Consider the following 9325-nt stretch of genomic DNA (forward strand, 5'->3'; position numbering starts at 1 on the left):
AATTAGAGTACTTTGTGTGGTTCAATTTGAAATTTAATCATATTAATTACATTTTAATTCATAAATTTTATAATTTAAATGAACCTGGACCTAGTCCCTTTTTTTTTTTTTTAAATCGTAAAAAGAAATATTCATATTACCTCGTTCGTTCCACGCCTTAAATAATTAAATACAAAGAAAGAGGTTAATTTACGCTTAAAAGAGAAGAAATTAAGAAAGAGATTGATTGAGAAGACGATAATTAGGTCACTTCACTAACTGGCCCACAAAAGAATACCGAATCCTTTTGGGCGTGGGCCGTTTATTTAAAAGGATCCCCTGGCGAAAGGTGCCGTTTCTATACAAACAAGGTATCCTCAACTCTTTCCTTCTGTATCTTTTCTATTACAAAATACTCCCTGAAGAAATAAATTGTACCAAATTGTCTTAAGAAAATACACTAATTCTACAATAAATTCATTATAATATGTATATATTTATCCTCACTCATATATATATATATATATGTATATTAATCATGAAGAAGGGATTAATCATTGTGATGAATAAGAAAAATTAAAATATTTTTACAATAATTTTTGGGGTTTACATGAAGCAAAAGTAACTTATATATATATATATTTATATTTAACGGATTATAGGTGTGTGTATATAATGATAGCAGTAATTTCTATAATACAATACAACATGTGGTGCCCTTATGGAATTTCTAATTTTGTTTATGCAATAATTTAGCAACACTTAATAGGAATTATTATATTCTATTATATTAAAGTGGATCAAACTTTTTAAGTTAAATTTTCCATTTTCTCATATATTTTTTGACAAAAAAACAATTTTACCTACTTTTTTACGTAAAAGTAATTTAATTATAATTTGAACTACAATTTCATCTTTTACAAAAAATTTATTTAGATTACCATAAAAATAGAAAATTAAATTTTAAAATTATATAAACTATAAAATTAATTTAAACTTTTTAGTAATCAATTAAATTGTATTTTTAATAATTTCATCATTTTTAGTAGTTAAAGACAAAATTTTTTTTACCTAATAAATGCAGATTTAAATTCTCATACTCTTAATTTTCTTTAAAAAAAAAAAAACTTAATAGCACTTTGTTTTACACAACAGAATTCACCATGCTTTAAATATAAGTATAGGAATTTAAAAGATTAAAATGTTGTTCTCTCTAATTAATTTTTATAATTTTAAAATATAACTATTTAATTTTTATGATTACAAAATTACGATTATTCAATATATATAATTTTAAAATTATAACTATTTAGTTTTTACAATTTTAAAATAACAACTATATAGTCTTTATAATTCACAAAACAAACTAAACATTTAACAATTTCACAAGATAGGGATTGATTAGTATTTTTTTAAATAAAAGGATTGAATAATTAATTTCAATAAACTATATGGACTAAATACTAATGTTTACTGAATAAAATTCGATGAAGCAACATATACCTACCAATTCAGTCCAGCTCATATTTACAAGATACAGTTGCCCACTTTCAACTATAATATCTCAACCAACATTACACTTCCTCTGTTTCGGTATTTTCCCCTTCCCTCATTCTTTGCTATACACATCTTCTTCTTCTTCTTCCTCCTCCTCTCAAAGCTCTTAAATATTTTCTTACTTTCTACATTCAGTTCCATCTTTGGATAATCGATATGGCTGAGGAGGAGCCTAAGAAGGTGGAATCGGAAACTCCCTCGGAGCCTCCAGCTCCTGCTCCTGCACCTGAAGCTGTTGAACCTCCAAAGGACGTGGCTGAGGAGAAGTCTGTAATTCCTCCGCATCCAGAAGAGAAGGGGGATGACTCCAAAGCGCTTATTGTTGCTGTTCAAAGTAAAATATTTCCTCCGTTTCTTCTTCTGCTTTTGCTTTTACTTTAACGTCTGTTTGGCTGAAGAGGAAAAGAAAAAGTTACCACTTTTTGAGTCGTTTAAATAAAGGAATTGCCTTTTGAATAAGCTTTTCACTCGTTCTCTCGCTGAATCCAGAATAATTTAATTAGAAATAATGGAAGAAGAATGATTTTCCCGCCGAAATTATGTATGAAAATTAATGCTTGTGTTTGTGTTGGTTTGGTCCTGTAAGTTTTGTTTGTTTAATTTTATTTTGTAGGGATCTGTTTGTTTAAACTTAACAAACCAAACATCATTAGATAGAAAACCTTGGATTCTATTTCCCTGGAGCTAAGTGAAGACGACAAATAGAAGCAAAAAAAAAAAAAAATCATTCTTCTTTTATTATTTTCTCCAGTTCTAATATACCATCAAGGAACAAACTTCAGTTCAAAATTTTCAAATTTAAGATAAAATTGGAAATTGGAATTGCCTTGGCGACCTCCATTGTAAATTTTTGGCTCAGCAATCTCAATTTCATTTCCAACGATGCAAAACATGTTTGGGTTGGATATATTTTGGTTGTTGCACGCAATTGCGTAGGAGACGTAACATACAAGCCACTTTTATTTTTCTTGGTAATATGATTGATTCTATGAGGCTGTCATAGCTTAAGTTACAAGCTGGGACACATGCAGCTTCTTCGTTAACATGCTTGACTTGCCTGTTTCCTGCTTCAATTTTACTTTTCATTTCAATTTGTGGCACTTTACTGCCGTGTTATTTCTTTCAGATAGAGATATAAAATACTCTGGTTTGGTTGATTCGCTGGTTTCCTAAGCCGCAATTAGTCCAAAATGCACAAGTCATTCGTTTTTGTGGTTTTTGCCCAAAATATTTTTGAGATCCAAATAAAGAGAATCAGACATTCTCTGCTACCTTAATGTTTGATTTTTCTGCTTGTGGCAGAGGCTCCGGAATCTGCTGAGGCTAAAAATACTGAGGGTTCTGTGAATCGGGGTAGTGTTCTTTTCTCGCTCTTTTTTTCTCACCATTTTTAGACCAGCTGGTTTGCAACTAACTTCTGTGTTGTATAGATGCTGTGCTTGCAAGGGTTGAAACAGAGAAGAGGCTTTCACTTATTAAAGCATGGGAAGAGAGTGAAAAAAGCAAAGCAGAGAACAAGTAAGAGTTTCTCTCGTATTTGCTATTCTTGCAATTTTCTCGGTTTTAGACGGTCAAATTCTTTACCAGGAATATTAAAATTAATGCCACCAACTTAACTGTGGCCAATGAATGATTTATATATGTGTATGTATCTTCAGTAAGCATAAATGGCATGGCCCACTAAACTACTTCTCTTATTTTTCCTAATTATCTGTTCCAGCCATAAATTTCATCTTGATTGCTCTATAAGGATCATTGGCATAGTGAAATATCATCAAATTCAACATAATGAAAAATTCAGATCCCCTACTAAGCTATATTCTTAAATGCATAGCTCCCTTATATAACCGGCCATTCCATCGTTGAAATGAAAACATCATGGTCTGCTGCTCTCTTTTCAATTCTAATTATCATATGCATGGTTGTTGTATTTAGTGAAGATTGTGATTACTTGACTTAGCTTGTTAAATTTATGGAGCAGAGCTCACAAAAAACTATCGGCCATAGAGTCATGGGAGAACAGCAAGAAAGCATCTGTGGAGGCTGAGTTGAAGAAAATTGAGGTAAGAAGTTGAGTTTTACTATATTTTAACGAGCGATAAGTGTTCCCCTTGATTGCTCCGCTTTTGAACGCTCTTTTACATATGAAGTAACCGACCATACTTTGCACGTCAACCCAACTGTTGCATGGTTCGACTTCTTGCCTGTGTATTTTTTCCGTTCTTGTCATTGGTTTTGATATCACACCTTGGCATGAGCAGGAAATTTTGGAAAAGAAGAAGGCGGAATATGTGGAGAAAATGAAAAATAAAATAGCACTAATTCACAAGGAAGCAGAAGAAAAAAGGGCAATGATTGAAGCTAAACGTGGGGAAGATCATCTGAAGGCGGAGGAGACAGCTGCAAAGTATCGTGCTACTGGAACTGCTCCAAAGAAGCTCCTTGGATGTTTCTAGACATGAATACTGGAGTTTGAATGAACATTGAATTATTTATGTATTTAATTGTGAGTTATTTGTTAATTGTCGTCGTGTTTGTTTGTTCATAGGGGAAGATGACCACTTGTTCAATTATTGCCTGATTCATGTTGTATATATACCATTAGAAATATTGTTTGGAAGTTTTAACTTGTTGAATTTATAAGAAGTGAGAATACATTTTGTTTTCCCTTTTAACTGCAAATGGGATTTGGGTTTTCTTGTTGTTGCTTATATTGTTAACCATACACTGCAACTGAAGTAGTCCAATTGACAAATTACCATATTTTACATATAATCTTCCGGAAGTCAAAAGTTCGAATTCAGTGTGAGAGGAAAACCAGAAACGAATCTTCGAAGAATCCTTAAGCAGCACTTGATATCAGTTGCACTATAAAGAAGTGCACAAAACAGCCCTGCAACTTTGGATGAACCGGGAGAGAACTTATCTTTCATCCTATTCCTATGTATGTCTCGTACTGGACTCCACTTCATTGAAGAAGGCAGCAAATGGAAAGCTTTTAAATCAGTAACCTATTGCTGGCTTCTTTGCCTCTTAGCTTCTCAGAAATCAAACAAAGCACTGAAACAAAAGCAAAAACAAAAAACAAGGAATTAGCTGCACCTTATGTTAGATGTTAAAAGGCAATAAAGGAAAAGGGCAGCCAAAAATACCATCTGCCTCGATGTTGCCCTTTCCCTTAAATTTGAGTATATAGTCTCAAATAAAATCTTGTTTGATGAAAAAATTGCGTAAATTTATTTTAATAATAAAAAATTAAATTGAAATCCAATCAAACTGAACTAGAACAGAAGAATCAATCTGAACTAGAACAGAAGAATCAATTAATGTACTGACTTTGAATGGAAACAATAAAAAACAAATCGAAATTGTATTGAATTTTCGATTTAGTTTTGGTTTCTAAATAGATCCTATACCAGAATCGAAACCAAAATCAGAACCCCACACACCTACATAAAACTGCACCTACACTTTCATGGGCGAAGCCTTCTCTTCTCTTCCCCTGCTCTTTCTAGCCCTTTGGAGTGGATCACAAGAGGCTCGAACAAAAGAGTCGCAACCCAAACCCAGTTGATTACAAATGTTGAATCTTTCTTACAGTTTACAACTCCCCAATTTCATCGTCAAAGTTATGACCTTTTTTTTAAGGAAGGTTTCTCGAGTGGAAAACTGGCCGCACTGTGCATCTTTTTTCCCACATACTTTCTTCAATGAATAGATTATCCAATTATATGTTCAAAGAAAAAAAAAACAAAAAGAGATGTAGGAGAAAGGAAATGAATATTCTCAATTCTCATGCATTTGCCAACCCTTTGCATACCTTGTGTTACACACCCAAGGAATAACTTGACTACCAAGTTTTATCTGATCACCTCCTCTTTTGTCCTGTTATAAAGGGCTTTATTTATTAAGCCTCCTCCAATCAAATCTGACATTCACTTATTGTTATTAGCTTTTAATTTGTGGGTTATATAATTCCTTTTTGGGAATGGTTGAGCTAACAATAGTTGGAAGATTGGCTGATGGGTTGCCTCTTGCACAAGGGCCCAGGTATGTTAACAAAGACAATGAAAACTTCATATTTTACAGGCAACAAGCTGAATTCATACTCAAAGAAATTTCAAGAGGTGCCCTCACACCTTCTAAGATGACCATTCTTATTGATCACCACTCCTTCAAGTATCATTTTTCTATCCCTTTTCTTAATACATGTTTCTGCTGATAGAAGTTTTATTTTGTTATTAGTTGAATCTTTCTTTTTCTTTTTTTTTTTTGGGCAAAATTTTAATGTGAAAGAGAGATTTAGAAAGGCCAAAGAGAGAAGGAGTTTAGACTAGAGAAAGCTGATAGTTTGATTAATTTAATTTACAATTGATCTTTTTGGCCCATTAAGCTACTTGGTTGAGAATGGAGTCTGCTTCATTACATTGTGCGATTCTTCATATCCAAGAAAGCTAGCTTTCTACTACCTGCAAGATTTGCAAAAGGAGTTTGAGAAACTCGACAATACTCTCATTCACAAAATTACAAGTCCTTATACTTTTCACAAATTCGGTAATCTCTATATTTACTACTCCAAAGTTGAAGATGGCTGGTATATGTATATATGCTCACATGTTAATATTGCAAAAACAATTTTTTCAATAAATTTCTTCTGTTTCTCCCAAAAAGCGAATACTAACAGAAAAATTTCTTATGCAACGTTTTGTTTGCAGATGGTGTTATTAGACACATAAGGAAGCAATATGTTGATACCAGAACACAGGCTAATCTGTCAAAGTTGAATGCTGATAGACAGAAAGATATAGATATCGTTACTCAACACATTTCTGAAATCTGGGAAAGAAAACGAAATTCCGGTAGAGGTTAAATCTTTGTTTTCATGTTCTATTCACAACCCACATGAATGCTACAAAAAACTTATGCCTCGTTTTTCTCCCAACTTCTGTATTTATCAGAAACAACAGTAGCAACACATCCAGCTGCCCCTACGATATGGGGTTCCCCACTACTTGAGGTATGCTTATACGACTACAATCTAGAAATTACTTTCTGGCAATAAAACAGTGCCTTAATAGAATTTTCAATGAATTTCCTGACCTTACAGGTGATTGCACTGAAATGGACACCCATTACAATTGTTGTTGCTGCTGCTTCTGTTCTTCTATGGGCCAGCTTAATCCTCACAGAAGACTTCATCATTTCAACTTTATGACGTGCCTCAAACAAGCTGGAATTGAATTTTCCGGTTTACCAGCCATATTCTTCCTCAAGGACACAGGCAAAGGGCTATAGTATTTTCAGTTCATTAGGCTCTTGCTGATACTGAATTTGAAGATATTATAGTTTCAAAGAGAATTCATAACATTCTGAAGTCCATTGATGGCAAAATGCTAGTATTGATAATCAGTATTTTTCTTCCCTAATGTTTATAAATGCAATCAGTATTATATAATCTTTAACTATGGTGCGAGTTTTTTAGCTGTTTAAATAATTCTTAAACTCATTTCAAAATAATTAAGTAATGTTATTTAGTATTCTTTAAACCAGTTTTTTTTTTTTTGAAATGGGGATTAGGAATTGAGGGAGTAGAACCTGAGAACTCTCAGATTTACTCAAATGCACCTGTCACCGGGCTAAGTACGTGAATATACTAGTTATTAAATTTAACGAAAAAAATAAATAAATAAATTGTGAGCCAGTGTGCTTTATGAGGCAAAGTACTTGAATTAGGCATTTTCTGGCAGTCCCGCATTAAATTACTTTTGCTTAAACATATCATTTACTAAGTTTTATTATTTTATTACTTACTGTGGTTTACCTAATATTATTGATTTTTCATAAATATAAATCATATGTTCAACACTAATACAATAAATGGTATTTTATTTATGTGAATGTGATCGCCTAACTAAAATACAAGATCATAAATCCCAGTATTAGGTAGGAAAAATTAACAGACACTTCTTCTGGAGATATGGTATCTTCTGTTAAATATTATTATGTACTTCCAATTTTTTTATTACAAAGTCAATGGAATAACTAGAACTTTTCCTCATATGAAGTGTAACGAGAAATTATTCTTCCTTGAAGTTGCCTAGAAATTAACATGCCTTTGCAGCTCAGTGCTTATAATTTTGTATGAACATCAAATCGTTATTGACGGTGAATTCACTACATATATCATCTCCAGACCCAAAATCAACAAACTGATCGTTTCCTGAGCTCTCCCATTCAAATCTGAACTGTGAACTGAACATCTCCTCGGCAGAGGCATCGCTTATCGAATTATGGAACTCACTGTTACAAAATGTTCCCTCATTCAAAACACAACCTTGCATGAGGTTGTCCTGGAACCTGGAATTGTTTTGATCCAAGGAACCCATTATTGGCTCATTCAAACTTGAAAAGCTGTCAAGTGAAAGCCACTCTGCGAACATAAGCTTAGGCAAGCTGCTCCTGTATGCTTTTTTAGGAGAGTGATCAGACAACTGAACAACAGACTGATCTCTATTATTAGATTCCAAATTATCTGAGCTTGTGTCGTGTGCATTTGGCTCCTCCAATACTCCATGATCAGCTTTGTGAATCTTTTTCTTCAAATGAGAATGCCAGTAGTTCTTTATCTCATTATCTGTTCTTCCAGGCAAATGCTGTGCCATTTGAGACCACCTACTCACCACAAAATACAATAGCATTAATTGATATATGTGATCACCAACAAAAATTAAATTGGCATTTCTCTAATTTTCAGTAATTTACAATAATATTTCTGAAAATAATAAATGACCCATATTTCATATTTGCCTTAAATTAAAGGAGAATAAGGTGAATTAAACAAAAAAGAAAAAAGCAATATTAATAATATATATTGCTTACTTGTTGCCTAACAAGCGATGAAGGTTGAGGATTGTCTCCTCCTCTTGTAAGGAAAACGTGCCTCGTTTTAGTCCAGGTCTCAAGTAATTAATCCACCTCAATCTGCAGCTCTTCCCGTTCCTTCGCAGGCCTGCATGGATAAATTTTTTTTTTTTTTTCAAGTCAATTATCTACAGCAGGCATTTTAGTTATTGTAGCTAAAGTAATTGAATGAAAACCAAGTTTATTTTGTTGCATTATCGATTGCGGGTGTGCAATGCCTACAGAGAATGAATAGGGTCACCCGTAAATAATTAATAACTCACCGGCGTTAATGGGGACGGAGCTCCAGCAGCCATGACCATGTTTGAGGACATAATTTCTGAGCTTTTGGTCTTCTTCAGGTGACCACAAGCCCTTCCTGTGCTTCGGCTTTGGCTTGTCTGAAGACCTGCAACCCATATATGGCCACAGAAAGGAAAATGTTGACTTGTTTTGTTTATGTGTGTCTGAAAGAGAGAGAGAGAGAGAGAGAGAAGAGTCTTTTTGAAGAGTGCAGTTGCAATGAACAGAAAACCATGAAGGCTTTGGTATATAAAGCAAAAAATTAGTTAAGTCTACCTCATTAAAAAGGAATTATAAAGCATACACTTGGCTACATTAAGCAAGCATTTGCTTTCTTTAAAAGGAGAAAACTAAACAGAAGATGAAAACCCATTTTTTCTATATAAAAAAAAATAGTAGTATTAATTAATATCTTTATGGAGGGTCCAGTAGTTGAAATTTGAAGTTTCTAAACCATTAAATGAAAAAAACATCTAAGATTTTTTTAAAAAAAAATTAATAAACATATAACAATAATTTTCTAAACAATTCCTATAGAAAATTTGATTAAACTTTTTATTCAAAGATATATGGCATTAAAAAAATT

At 32.9% G+C, this 9325-nt stretch overlaps 3 protein-coding genes across 3 annotated transcripts; 2 read left to right on the forward strand and 1 right to left on the reverse strand.

Moving 5' to 3' along the window:
- Nucleotides 1–1540: 1540 nt before the first annotated feature.
- On the forward strand, nt 1541–4211 carry LOC110630986 (remorin). Its single transcript, XM_021778660.2, has 5 exons — nt 1541–1870; nt 2839–2889; nt 2967–3054; nt 3518–3599; nt 3798–4211. Exons 1-5 carry the CDS (start codon nt 1693–1695, stop codon nt 3990–3992), a joined length of 594 nt encoding a protein of 197 aa, XP_021634352.1. The 5' UTR covers nt 1541–1692; the 3' UTR covers nt 3993–4211.
- Nucleotides 4212–5450: 1239 nt separating this feature from the next.
- Nucleotides 5451–6994, forward strand: LOC110600382 (25.3 kDa vesicle transport protein). Its single transcript, XM_021737229.2, has 5 exons — nt 5451–5715; nt 5930–6090; nt 6252–6395; nt 6495–6553; nt 6644–6994. The coding sequence occupies exons 1-5, from the start codon at nt 5525–5527 to the stop codon at nt 6749–6751; spliced, it is 663 nt and encodes a 220-aa protein (XP_021592921.1). The 5' UTR covers nt 5451–5524; the 3' UTR covers nt 6752–6994.
- Nucleotides 6995–7488: 494 nt separating this feature from the next.
- On the reverse strand, nt 7489–8935 carry LOC110630661 (transcription factor LAF1). The gene is made up of 3 exons (XM_021778180.2): nt 8721–8935; nt 8416–8545; nt 7489–8208 (listed from the first exon to the last, which is right to left on the reverse strand). Exons 1-3 carry the CDS (start codon nt 8854–8856, stop codon nt 7659–7661), a joined length of 816 nt encoding a protein of 271 aa, XP_021633872.1. The 5' UTR covers nt 8857–8935; the 3' UTR covers nt 7489–7658.
- Nucleotides 8936–9325: the final 390 nt, after the last annotated feature.

The sequence above is a fragment of the Manihot esculenta genome, chromosome 14 (genome assembly GCF_001659605.2).
Source record: "Manihot esculenta cultivar AM560-2 chromosome 14, M.esculenta_v8, whole genome shotgun sequence".
Taxonomy (NCBI): Eukaryota; Viridiplantae; Streptophyta; class Magnoliopsida; order Malpighiales; family Euphorbiaceae; genus Manihot; species Manihot esculenta.

Bases quoted from the DNA above. Each gene is read 5' to 3' on its own strand.
- LOC110630986 (XM_021778660.2), top strand. From the start codon at position 1,693: ATGGCTGAGGAGGAGCCTAAGAAGGTGGAATCGGAAACTCCCTCGGAG. The intron at 1,871-2,838 runs GTAAAATATTTC...TGCTTGTGGCAG, and splicing joins GCTTATTGTTGCTGTTCAAA to AGGCTCCGGAATCTGCTGAG. The intron at 2,890-2,966 runs GTAGTGTTCTTT...TGTGTTGTATAG, and splicing joins TGAGGGTTCTGTGAATCGGG to ATGCTGTGCTTGCAAGGGTT.
- LOC110600382 (XM_021737229.2), top strand. From the start codon at position 5,525: ATGGTTGAGCTAACAATAGTTGGAAGATTGGCTGATGGGTTGCCTCTT. The intron at 6,091-6,251 runs GTAATCTCTATA...TTTTGTTTGCAG, and splicing joins TTATACTTTTCACAAATTCG to ATGGTGTTATTAGACACATA. The intron at 6,396-6,494 runs GTAGAGGTTAAA...TGTATTTATCAG, and splicing joins GGAAAGAAAACGAAATTCCG to AAACAACAGTAGCAACACAT.
- LOC110630661 (XM_021778180.2), bottom strand. From the start codon at position 8,856: ATGGGTTGCAGGTCTTCAGACAAGCCAAAGCCGAAGCACAGGAAGGGC. The intron at 8,546-8,720 runs GTGAGTTATTAA...TTATCCATGCAG, and splicing joins CTCCGTCCCCATTAACGCCG to GCCTGCGAAGGAACGGGAAG. The intron at 8,209-8,415 runs GTAAGCAATATA...TGTGGTGAGTAG, and splicing joins CATCGCTTGTTAGGCAACAA to GTGGTCTCAAATGGCACAGC.